Source organism: Bos javanicus, chromosome 19 (assembly GCF_032452875.1).
Source record: "Bos javanicus breed banteng chromosome 19, ARS-OSU_banteng_1.0, whole genome shotgun sequence".
Lineage (NCBI taxonomy): Eukaryota > Metazoa > Chordata > Mammalia > Artiodactyla > Bovidae > Bos > Bos javanicus.
This window is the reverse complement of record NC_083886.1, coordinates 44,471,912-44,484,372: the sequence shown is the minus strand read 5'-3', so window position 1 is coordinate 44,484,372 and position 12,461 is coordinate 44,471,912. Positions and strand designations below refer to the sequence as shown.

The window sequence follows — 12,461 nt, the reverse complement described above, 5'->3', positions numbered from 1 at the left end:
CTACCCCAGAGCTCCCAGGGCACCAGCTGATTCCAAGTTGGGGCTGGAGATAGTGATCAAGGGTCCTGGACCACTTCAGCAGACCCCCTCCCACATTAGCGGGGGCCCCAGTTGGGCTGAGTAATGAATTGCACATCAGTCCACTATAAAACCCCCTAATGGCGTTAGGATTGTCTGGCTCATTAACTGAGATGAATAGTCCCAAGACACCTCTCTCTCCCACCTCTGGCTCCTAAAAGAACACTGCTGATCCAACTCACAGTTTTTTCCTCTGCTCTATCTGTGGGCATCGACAGGGAAGTTCTTCCTGAAGCCTAACTTTCCCTCCAGCTACTAGACACTGGTAGATTTTTTTTTTTTTAAGAAAGCAACAAAACTAAAGCCACAGTCATTTTCCATGGACATGGGCTTTATTTGGACTCTACTGGGGGAAGGGAGGGAGGGAGCTAGGACTGGTGGGTAGATGGGGGCAGGGGGAAAGGGAGAGGCTCCTCAATTTGCTTTTTAATTTAGTGCATGTTGCCTGGAGGTTAGGATGAGTGAGAACACCTGTGGAAGTGAGAGGTGAGGAAGAAAGAAGGTCAGAGAGTGGACACTTTCCTTGGGGAAGCGTGCCAGGACCAGGATATGGGGACTGGAGGTGGGGAGGAAGGCACCCCTCATACACTGAGACTCAACCAAGGTCACTGCTTGCTGCTGGCTTCCCCAGACCCCTGGCCCCATCCCAGCCTGCTGCCCAGATGCCTGCTCTGCTAGTTCCCTCCACTTGCCTTGGACAGGAGCGGAATGAGGATGTGGGAAACAGTGGCACCCTTCTGCCTCCAACTCCCTTGTCAGGGAGAACTGTTCACTCGCCCGCCCTAAAGTCCCAAATAGAGTCAGGAGATCAGGAAGCCAGGACCAGCAGTGGGACAACTGTGCCCCAGGCCTCCCGCCTCCTCCCACAGGACCCCTCACATGAGGTTGCAGCTCTTGGCTCTATCCTTGTGTATCTCGCCCTCGTTTCCGTTCCCATTCCCATTCCCCAGGTCTGGCCGTCCTGCCAGCTGAGCAGATCGCTGTAGTCCCCGGCGTGAGTCAGTACGGCGCAGCTGCCTGTGGCCACGGCCGAGGGAGGCCACGGTGGCCACGTGGAAGACATCTCTGACGCTGCGCTCAGAGGACCGGGAAGAGCACTCTACATAGGACACAGCTCCCACCTGCTTGGCCAGCACGGTGCCCTGGAAGGATGGAGTGAGTGGAGAGGGTCATGGGACTTAGCCTGTGGTTCAGCAAGGGGGAAGGAAGCTGGGGCACGGGGTTAAGGGATCAGGTCAGAGGCCAGGTCAAGGGATTAGCCAAATAGGGTGTTTTCAGAAAAGAGGCTGTGAGGGGCAGAGGTGAGAGGTCACAGATCAAGAGGCCCACCTGCTCATGCGTAACAGGGATAAGCCTCTGCTTTGACAGCTCCCTCAGTGTGGCCAAGTCAGTCCGCATGTCCAGTTTACAGCCAACCAGCACAACCTTGGCATTGGGGCAAAACTCTTGAGTCTCCCCTTGCCACTATTTGGAGCAAGAAAACAAAGTTATGCAGCGGTAGAAGGAGGCACAACATGTAGGAACCATCCCCCTGGCTCACAGCATGTAGGAATCATGCACCCCTCTAGTCTCTCCCATGTAATTAAGCAAGCAGGTGACACTGGTGGGCTTGGGCTGAAAAGCACGCAGAGCTGTGGGAGAAGGGAAAGAAGGAGAAGGCAAGGGTGGGGGCCATGCAGGGTTGGCCAGCTTGGAAACTTCCCATTCCCACCCCCTTTCCCAAATTTGTTCCTGGGAACAGACCAATCCCCCCTCTCTTCCCACAACTGCAACTGAGAACTGGGGCTGCCTTAGCCGACTTCTGTCCATTCACCATGGGCTTTTCTCATGGAAATAGGGGCCTGCAGAGGACACCACAGGGGCTTTCCTGAGCTCCAGCAGCAGCATTCCCATCTCCACCATCCAGGGGCTCCCACATCCAGGGACAAGTAATCCCTTGAGTACTTCTCCCTGTTGTCCCCCATGTCCCCCAAATGCCATATCCAGCTCTAGGACTGACTTCCAGGAAGTCAGGGATGATGGGAAAAGTTGAGGTTGTCACACACTTTCTCCCTAATGGCCATGCTCGGCTTTAACTCCCTCCTCCTGGCCCATGCGTTTCCCTGTCCCCCTCAGTCTAGCTGTCCTGCTTCCCCAGGCTCCCACCTTCTTAAGGACACTGTCCAGTGTTTCCGGTCGGCTAATGTCGAAGCAGATGAGCACAGCATCCGAGTCAGGATAGGCCAGAGGCCGGACGTTATCATAGTAAGAGGAACCTGAGAGAAGACAGGGAGGGAGGGGACAGACGAGGGTCCTGAGAGTGAGGAAAGCCTGGAAGGGAATGGGAGACCTTAGCAATCCTGGCGGTTAAGGCATGCTGAGCAGAATGGGAAACAGTGGGTATTAGTCCCCATCAAGGAATCTGTTTCTCCGAGGAGAGCAGACAGAAGGGAGGTTAGGGGGCAGAAATAAGCTCTTCACTTCCCTAGGGGGGGTCTCTAAAAGTAATCATTCTTAATCTCTTCTGGGTCTTTGAGAAGCTCATGAAATCATTCAACATTCTCACAAAATTTTGCATGTGCTTTCTGGGCTTTGACAGACATCTTCTATAGCTCTCCAGGGGAGCCAAGCAAAAATTTAAAACAAAACAAAACACCCTCCCTTTTTGGAGATGAATGGGCAGGAGCAGAGCTCTTCCACTCTCCTTCTGGGAACTGATCTTGGATTTCTACAGTTCAGTCTAGAGAAGCAGTTTCCTGCTACACCCCCCCACCCCAAGAAATTCTAAATGTCTTTTCTAAACCCAGCCTTAGCTCCTAAGAAATATGTTCCAAAACAAAAGTCATTCCTTCGCAACTTTCCCAGGTATGCAGAATCCAGCTGATGGGACAGGCTTTCTCCTTCAGGTCAAGGTTTCTATGTGTCTCTGAAAGCTCTGCCTCAGTTTCCCTGGCTTTAAGCAGAGTATTGATTTTCCTTCCTCCTAGAATTGGATGGACTGGAGAAGGCGATGGCACCTCACTCCAGTACTCTTGCCTGGAAAATCCCATGGACGGAGGAGCCTGGTAGGCTGCAGTCCATGGGGTCGCTAAGAGTTGGACACGACTGAGTGACTTCACTTTCACTTTTCACTTTCACGCATTGGAGGAAATGGCAACCCACTCCAGTGTTCTTGCCTGGAGAATCCCAGGGACGGGGGAGCCTGGTGGGCTGCCGTCTATGGGGTCGCACAGGGTCGGACACAACTGAAGTGACTTAGCAGCAGCAGCAGCAGAATTGGATGGACGGGCTGGGTTGAACTAGAGCCTAAGGATCTAGTCCAGGGAGGGATTACTGGGAGGCCTGGAAGTCAGGGTGACCCAGAGGGACTTGGCTACCTGAAGTGTCCCACATGTTGAGCTCAATGCGGCGCTTGTCGATCTCAAAGCTCGCGGTGTAGTTCTCAAACACGGTGGGGACATAACTCTGCAGACACGAATGGGTCAAGATGAGATCCTCCAGTCCTCACCCCAGACAAATGCACTCCTAATTCCCACACCCCGTGTAGCCCAGCCCCAGGACCCAAGTTGGTCCGGTGTTGGGCAAAGGGGAGATCCCGGGAGCAGCTGCCTCAGCGGAATTTCTGCCAGGCTCCCGGACCCCCCTCTCGGTCCTTTCAGGCCCTAATTCTTCCTCTTTCCAATGCCTAGGACCACCCCCCTCGACATTTCCCTGGCGCCCCCTCCGGGATCCTCTGGTTCTTCCAAGCCCCATTCATCTCACCCTGCTCCCCAATTCCTCCCACCCCAAACCTCTGCAGTCTTTCCAGAAACCCTAACGCCTTCCCCAGTCCTCCAAACCCCTCTCTTGGATCCCTGGTTACCTCAGCACCCATTTCCGTCCGTCCCCCAGGCCCCAGTCACCCACCCCCGCGGCCCCAGAGCCCCCCTCCCAAGACGCCGGTTCCTCACCCCGGGGTAGGCGTCCTTGGCGAACACCTGCAGCAGCGCCGTCTTGCCGCACTCCGCGTCCCCCACCACCACGATCTTGCAGCGGCCGCTCTGCCCCTCCATAGTCCCGGCTACGCGCCGGCCCCCCGCGCAGCCCCCCTCCCGGGCTCCGCTGCCGCCTCCCCCGCCGCTGCAGCTGCAGCCGCTCGGGCCGCCGACACCGGCATCTCTCGGGCCCGCGCCGAGCCCCCGCCCGGGGCTGCGGCCCCCCCTCTGCCCCGCCCCCAACCCGGCGGCCGCGCCCCCGGCCCCGCCTCCCACCCGCGCTGCCGGGAGGCGGGGCCCAGAGGAGAGGGGCGGGGCCCGGGGCCCAGGAACAGGGTTCTTGCGCGCGGAGTGATAGGGCCCCTGCGGCTTTGGGGCCCGCTGAACGGGGTTGTTTGACTGACTTCACTTCCTCCGTCCTGGGATTGGGGCGGAGTTCGGGGAAAGTTCTGAGAGGCAGGGTGGGAGCTGCACACGCATGAGGCTTGGGCCTTCTGCGTGCCCACGCGTGAACGTCGGTGTGTTACTGAGGACATGCGCGGGGGCACCCATCCACTTTCTGAACTGAAGGGGGCGCGAGAAGGTAAGGGGGAAAAGGAGTCTTTTTGGTTTAGTGTCTCTCTTCGACTCTCAAGTCCCGGCAGGGAGTCTTGAGGATATGTAGGAAAGGACTCCAACACACCTACCAGGACAATGGTGACGTCATGGCTTTCCGTTTCCATGGCAACGGCCGGTCGGGTCTGGGGCTGCAGTGATTTAACCGCGGGCGCGGACTAGCAGGGAAGCATGGACTGAGCTTCTCCAGCCAAGCGCAGGGTGGAAAGTTTTGGGGAAGCTGCGTCCTCTGGTGGATGCTTCGCGGAGAAGAGAGAAAGAGGAAGACAGAACTGCCCAGGGTGACAGCCCTGCTGGAACCAGAGACAAGGTCTAAAATCATTTCAGGCTTGATTCGCAGCCTAACATTAATCAAACCTGTTTTGCATGTGCATGGCATCTTTTACCTTTCAAAAGCGCTTCTTTAAATAGAGGATACTCGATTTAATTGTATCTTTACCCTGTAAGGATAACTGGAGCAAGCAACATCATTTCCATTTTACGGAAGGAACAATTGAGGCACAGAGCTTTAACAAAGATAGATGGCTCGGTCACCCTGCTCCAGCTTTGCCACTGCAAGAACACAAAGAGTGGATCACATATGGATAGTGTCAGAGCCTGAGGACCAGCTGGGTCGAGTTCTGCTCCACAGGTGGCTGGCTCCCCACATCTGACGTAAGCTCAGGTTTTGGGATCGTCCTTCAGACTGTCCCTCAATATATTTTAAAACTTATTTGTCATGAATACATAAATTAACTCGCTGTCTTCCTGATCCCAAGAATGACCTCGCGTGAGTCCGTACCCATAAGCTCGAGGTCTCCCCTTCTCGCGCTCCCGCCGCACCTGCCGGGTGGCCCTGGCCCTTTAAGTCGGCGCACGAGGCCCCGCCCCCGCCTCGGCGCCCCGCCCCTCCCGCTCAGAGTCCGCAGCCTGCGCTAGTCCTGACGCGCCCCGCCTTCCCCAGCGGTGCACTCTCAGTCCAGCTGTGCGCCCACGTCGCGAGTCTCAGCCATGTCCGCCGAGAGAGAGGTAGCCGAGGCGGCCACCGTGGTGGCGGCGGCCGAGGCAGGGGCTGGAGAAGATGCCTCTTCGCAGCCCCCGAAGGCGGAGGCAGCCAGCGACGCTCAGCCGTCTGCGGCCTCCGAGGGGCCCGCCGCCCCTTCGCCGCCGCCGCCGCTGCTGCGCTGTTTGGTGCTCACGGGCTTCGGCGGCTACGACAAGGTGAAGCTGCAGACCCGGCCGGCCGCGTCCCCAGCCCCGGGGACCGGCCAGCTGACGCTGCGCGTCAAGGCCTGCGGGCTCAACTTCGCTGACCTTATGGCCCGGCAGGGGCTGTACGATCGGCTCCCGCAGCTGCCCGTCACTCCCGGCATGGAGGGCGCGGGCGTGGTGATAGCTGTGGGCGAGGGCGTAAACGACCGCAAGGTGAGCGGGCCACTGCGGGGCAGGGCGGGGAGAGGCTGAGCAGGCTACCGGGCAGTGGGGCACGAGTGGGCGGGCGCCGGGGGTGTGGCAGAGCTGGGGAAAACTGGCACGAACCCGGGTAGACGGGCTCCGAAGAGCACAGGACAGGAGACTGTGCTCTGAGGCTCCTGGAGAATTGGACTTATATTGGGGAGTGGGGGTTGAAATGGAACCCTTGCCCGCTCCCCAAACGTTTTAATCGTGGCCGCCGCCCAAAAGCGGCAGTGGTGCTGGGTGGGTGGGAAAACAATAAGGAGCCTATGCGCATGCGCTCAGTGAGCTTCCCGGCCGCACCCCCCCCCCCCCCGCCCCCAACTCCCACCACCCATGAAACCTATTCGGTACCCCTGCCCCCTGAACTCTCCGCGGGTAATTGTCGTCTGTGACTCTGAGTGACGGTGGGAGCCTTTCCCCTCACCCCCGCCGAGGAAGCTTGAAGAGCTCTGTAGTCGGAGTTGGGCGGGGGCTCGGGGCCGTGCCAGAGCGCTAGTCACATGCTGCCCCGTGGTCTGTGGGGGTGTGAGGCGGCCCCTCCCAGAGCCCGGCCAGGGAGACAGGCACGCCCATCATGAAGGAGAGGGAGTCCGCCACCCGCTTCCCCGCACACCGGCCTTCCGCTGATCGTGGGGGTAGGGGTAGGAGTGGGACTGCTTTGGTGGGGCAGGAGACGAGATTGGGTGTCTGGATCTTTGTCTTGGGCTCTCTGTCTCCCGTGACTGCAATATCTCCTCCGCCCGTGACTCAGCCAAGCGGACCACGATCCCAGGGGCGCTGCCCTTGGGAACTTGGGGCAGAACCCACCTCTGCCTTCCTCGGAGGGGACCTTCGCCTCAGGAACCGAGCTGGTGCCCATTTGGACCGGGGAAGGGGGTGGGGGTGTGGCACCGTGAGCAGGTTGGCCCAGCTCTGCCGGTCTGTGTCTCCTTTTTATTTATCATTAATCTTGGCCAAAACCCCAGACACCGAATAGATCCAAATGATCAACTGTTTGAGAGACCTGGGGTAATAAGGCCTTTGCACATCGTTTGTTGAGGGGTTTTCTTTTCAAATCAGGCCCCTTTCTGGAGAGACTCACCAAAGGCAGGCTTCATCATGCCAGACCTACGGGCCCCAGATCCCAGAGCTGAAAATTTTGGATTTATTGTACAAGCATACATCGGTTTCCTCCTTAAAGGGCTTCTCCCTGGATTCAGCTTCCACCCCACCCTTTCCCCTGACTTCTAACTAATCCTACTCTAGGAAGGTGCTAAGAGGAATTTTTTTTTTTTTTGATGGGGGGAGTTTTAGTTCATGTTACTGCTCAAGGCCAACTACCTAACCCCTTCTCCCCACACTTTCCGCTTTGAAAATACAGGATGTCCTGTCCAGGGTAAGAATCTGATGTAAGAGGCTGAATTCTGAGGGGAGAGCCCTTTCTCGCTTCTCATATCTGAGCTGGGGAGGGGTCCTGGGCTGAGGGAGGAGCATTAGCCTTGGTGAGTAGATCTTGTTCTGGACCAAATCTGGGACTGGCCACCACCTAGACTGACCAGTACACTTTTCCCAGCTCTCGATGGTTATTTCTGAGTCCGATAGTCCTGAGTCCTGGGGAGGCCATTCCCCAGACCTCCTCAGGCCAGTGCTTGTGAAGAAAGATGCTAGTCTCCCCTCAGTACTCCTCCTCAGTGGAGTGTAGGGGCTTGAGGGCATGAAAAAAGGGTATGTGTGGGTGTCCCATCCCCCTACCCCATGGATCTCAAGTCTGGTTACTATGCCGAATTCCCATCATTCCTGGCAAGATCCAAGACAGACTCAGATTGTCCTGGAACAGATCCCACACCTCCTTCTTTACGCTCTTCAGAGAACCATGAGAGGCTTTCCTCCACAGACTGCCCCCTTTCCCCTGTCCTCCCCTTGACCCTGGTTGTTAAACTAGAGGGAAAGCTCCTGTTTTCTTTGCTCCCTTTCCCTTCTGCTAGGAGGCTCTTGTGCCGTTGGCTGAGGGCCTGGGGAAGGAGAAGAGCGATGTCTTTTCCTGATAGGTGGGATGGTGTGGGTGGCTTTCCTTGTCCACTGCCCCTTTCCCCAGTCACTGGGTGAAGGTTCTTTCTGAGCCCTGGGTGCTACTCAGAGACCTTTACTTGCACTTCCGTATGGCCCTTAGCACATACTGCCCTATTCCTTCAGCTTTAAGATTGGTGACTGCCCCTCCTTGCTTCTGGTATTGTCATCATTGTCATGATTATTAGCTAACACTACGAAGTTCTTACTGTGTGCCAGATATTAGGCTAAAAAATCACTGAATGATATTTTTTTTTGCCACTTAATCCTCATTAACTGCCCTGTTTTACAGATAGGAGACCTGGGGCTCAAAAAGGTTAGACAGTGTTTATTGTCCAAGATCATACTGTCAGCAAACAATGGAGCCTTTTTTTTTTTTTTTATTGCCAGAGCAGTTTGATATCTTCACCAGTATTTCATGCTGCCCCAACTATATGCTTCTTACACAATAGTAAAGTGTAAGATTTGTAAGTGGAGATAAGGCCAGTATCTTCCTCAGGGAGCTGACATGAGTTTTGAATGTTTATATACAGTGATTACAATAGGCCCTGACCCTTGGTAATATATACAATGATTACAATAGGCCCTGACCCTTGGTAAGCAGTCAATAAAGATACATGGTTATTGTTTTTGATGGTATTACTACTATTATTATTATAACCATTACTCTGAGCCCTGCTGCTGCTTGTACTATTACTTCATTGCCAGGAAGACGGCCTTGTGCACGGTGGAATGTCGTAAATTACTAGCAGGTGAATGAATGAATGAATGAATGATGCTCTTTTTTTTTTTTCATAGTTGATGTACAATGTTGTGTTAGTTTCTGGTATACAGCAAAGTGATTCAGTCTCTTTTTCCATTCTTCAAGATAGGGGACCGAGTGATGGTGTTGATCCGGTCAGGCATGTGGCAGGAGGAGGTGACTGTGCCTTCGGCCCAGACATTCCTGATGCCTGAGGCCATGACTTTTGAAGAAGCTGCTGCCTTGCTGGTCAATTATATCACAGCCTACATGGTCCTCTTCGACTTTGGCAACCTACGGCCTGGCCACAGCGTCTTGGTACACATGGCTGCAGGTGACAGGCACCCTCCATTTATCCACTTCCCTTATCCCACCCAGATTTCCTTCCAGGCCCCTTCCCTGCTGCATGTCTGGACTGTTGTCATGGCAACACTGGCTGCCTTGGCCTATGGTGCCCAGAGGCCTCTACAGTGTTGTTGCCATGGTAACATTCAGGCACCAGGTCCAACCTGGTGTGCTATCCATAGCAACGTGCCCCCGCCCAGCAGCCCCTCCTTGCCAGTCACCCTCCCCCCAGTTGTCAGTCTTGGAAATTAGACATGGGGTGATGGAAGAAAGCCTCAGGATGAACCTAGGCAAAATGATGGGCTGGATCCTTGAGGGGTGGGAATGGGGAGTGGTGGCTAGGCAACCCATATCCCCTCCTTACGAAAGTGTCTTGCTTTAGGGGGTGTGGGTATGGCTGCCTTGCAGCTGTGCCGAACAGTGGAGAATGTGACCGTGTTCGGAACAGCCTCAGCCAGCAAGCATGAGGTGCTGAAGGAGAACGGAGTCACACACCCCATCGATTACCACACGACTGACTACGTGGATGAGATCAAGAAGATCTCCCCCAAAGGTCTGAGGGAATGGGAAGGGCTTGGGTGGCATGGGACTGGGGAGGGGGCGAGTCTCCGGATCTGTGGCTCCTAATGTTGTTCTTGGCCCCTTACTCTGTGACAGGTGTGGACATTGTCATGGACCCTCTGGGTGGGTCAGATACTGCCAAGGGCTACAACCTCCTCAAACCCATGGGCAAAGTAGTCACTTATGGTGAGTGAGTGGGCCAGGGATGAAGGGGGAGTTTGGGGAAGCATTGTGGGTCTGAGGGGTGGGATATTAGGGGCCCGGGGCTTTTGAAGGCAGAGGGTGTGGAGACTCCAGTGCTCTGAGAAAGCATCGCTGTTAGGATGGTCCTGGTTACTGCATTCAGGTTGCTGCCTCCTCGGTGTACCTACTGTCCTCTTTCATGAGTCATAGCAAATTCGGTGTTCTGTGTTCTCGTTTGGGGATTATTCCTGATACAATATCAACCTGTCTGCTTTCCTCTGTCCTACTTCCCAGGCTTCTTGGGCCAGCTGCATTTTCATTTAAAAAACTACTTCACACCCAAAATAAATAAGTAAAGCTCAGAGCAGTCTTTGAGTCAGTTGGGCCAGGTAGCCAGCAGGTGGTAGAAGGTTCTTCTGTCACTCCTGGTGCCGGCATAGATAATTGTAAGGGGCCTGCAGCGGCAGATGAGCATGAATCCAGACACGCAGGGATGTGCCTGGCCCCTGGGTTCATAGCTGTGTCTCTTTATGCCTCAGGAATGGCCAACTTGCTGACGGGCCCCAAGCGGAACCTGATGGCCCTGGCTCGCACATGGTGGAATCAGTTCAGCGTGACTGCTCTGCAGCTGCTGCCGGCCAACCGAGCCGTGTGTGGCTTCCACCTGGGCTACCTGGAGGGCGAGGTGGAGCTGGTCAGCGGTGTGGTGACCCGCCTCCTTGCTCTATACAACCAGGGCCACATCAAGCCCCGTATTGACTCCGTGTGGCCCTTTGAGAAGGTGAGTGTGGTGGCTCTGCAGGGAGGGCCTGGGTAGGACACCCAGGAAGGCTTGGGGGTTGCCAGAGGAGTCCAGAGAGGAGGAGGAGGGCTGACTCCTTTAGGCCGGCTCCTAGAAGAGCCGGATGGTGCTGAAAGCAGAGTCTTGTTTTCCTCTCCAGGTGGCGGATGCCATGAGGCAGATGCAGGAGAAGAAAAACGTGGGCAAAGTCCTCCTGGTGCCTGGGCCGGAGAAGGAGAACTAGGCCGGGGGCTAGGCAACCCTCGGGGCCCGGGAAAGAGAGAAGTTAGGAAGCCATATGCTGTTGGCCACCAGACCCTCACTGTTCGGTCCATCCTCCGTCACCGCACGTTGCCCTCTCTCCCCGCAAGGCCCCTGTGGTGATGGCCTCTCCCGTGCCCTGTTCTTTCTCTTTAGTCAGGGCTTCCCCCTCCCGCCTTCCTGCCCTCTGAAGAGGTTGGGAAGTGACCACTTGGATGTCTGGGCCCTGCCAAGGGGACAGGGAGGGTCAGAGGGAGGCCAGCTGCTTCCTGCCCCCACCCTTTCCCCAGGCCCACTGTGCTGCTTTTGTGCCAAGATTAAGGTTAGCCAGTCCCTTCCCGTCTTGTTCTGTGTGCTTCCGCCTACCCCTCATCACCGCCATGCCCCTGCCCCACACCTCCCCAAAGAATTGAAATGTCAGCTCAGGATATGGGGCCAATTTATGTGAATCCAGCATGTCCCTGTGTCGCCCTAGTGTCCCTTCAACCCGGGCCAGCCAGAGCCCCCCTTGTCGCAAGGCCTCGTCCTGTCGCCAACTTCTCGAGCACAATCGGGCTTCTCCCATCTCCAGGTGTTCTGCCGCTCTCAACCAGAGGTGCCTCTTCCAACTGGGGCGGGAGTCAGACCTGCCCCCTCTGTGGGAGGGACGTGGAGCCCCCTCAGCCCTTCACTGAGTTCTCTGGATTTGCTCTCAGTGCCTTAGCAAAGGAAACCTTGCTTGTGTATGTGGAGGTCCCTGCCTCACACCTCCTCCCCGCCTTGTCCTCCCCAGTGCCTTCCTTGTCCTGCTGGAGCTGGGGTTTCGCTGCTCCCCAGTCCCACAACACTGCCAAAAATCTGTATGTGTGCCAGTGGGTGGGGGGTCAGCCCTTAGCCTCCTGGGGCCTGGGCCATGTCCTGTCTCTGGGGCCGTCATTTCTCTGTGGTGGTGGAGGAGAAAGAGGCAGGAGAGCTTTCCCAACCTTGCAGCTAAGTGTGGCATTTACCAGCCAGAGCTCTGAGAGACGATGCCATCTGTGTCTTGTTCTGGGACCAACGTAAAAATCAAAGCACATTCTCCCTGTCGTCAAGGGAGGCAGCTTTTCAGTCAGCCCCAGACTTTGTTTACGTGGGTAAGGAGATAGAATAGGGGTTCAAAGTGGGGTGGTTTAGGACCTGGGCCACTGGAACCAAAGTGGGGACTTCCTGGGGCAGGGGTACAGTAGCTCCCTCTGCCCTGGGATCTGGGATGAGGGAGGGTTATTGCCCGAGCCATTGCCAATGGGAGGTGAGGGGGAGGGGCTCAGCCTCTTCATCGTCTGAATGAGGCAGAATAACGTGAAGTGTGATTGTTTTCGCTTTTGTGTACCCACCCCATTACCGAAGCTGCCTTTGTGTTTGTGTCAATAAAACACCAAACCCTGCGTCCTGGATCCTGCCTCTGATAGTGAAGGGGAAGGTGAGCTTGTGGAAGGCCAGC

At 56.0% G+C, this 12,461-nt stretch overlaps 2 protein-coding genes across 3 annotated transcripts; one reads left to right on the top strand and one right to left on the bottom strand.

Moving 5' to 3' along the window:
• Nucleotides 1–388: 388 nt before the first annotated feature.
• Nucleotides 389–4,141, bottom strand: RND2 (Rho family GTPase 2). Of its 2 annotated transcripts, XM_061391929.1 has the most exons (5): nt 4,008–4,109; nt 3,435–3,522; nt 2,224–2,333; nt 1,408–1,542; nt 389–1,220 (listed from the first exon to the last, which is right to left on the bottom strand). In XM_061391929.1, the coding sequence occupies exons 1-5, from the start codon at nt 4,107–4,109 to the stop codon at nt 954–956; spliced, it is 702 nt and encodes a 233-aa protein (XP_061247913.1). In that variant the 3' UTR covers nt 389–953. The 2 variants fall into 2 exon arrangements, with proteins under 2 accessions (XP_061247913.1, XP_061247914.1); XM_061391930.1 differs by lacking the exon at nt 1,408–1,542 and having other exon boundaries at nt 4,008–4,141.
• A 1,495-nt stretch (nt 4,142–5,636) lies between these two features.
• Nucleotides 5,637–12,405, top strand: VAT1 (vesicle amine transport 1). The gene is made up of 6 exons (XM_061391925.1): nt 5,637–6,050; nt 8,998–9,205; nt 9,599–9,769; nt 9,874–9,963; nt 10,500–10,741; nt 10,902–12,405. Exons 1-6 carry the CDS (start codon nt 5,637–5,639, stop codon nt 10,983–10,985), a joined length of 1,209 nt encoding a protein of 402 aa, XP_061247909.1. The 3' UTR covers nt 10,986–12,405.
• The last annotated feature ends 56 nt before the right edge of the window (nt 12,406–12,461 follow it).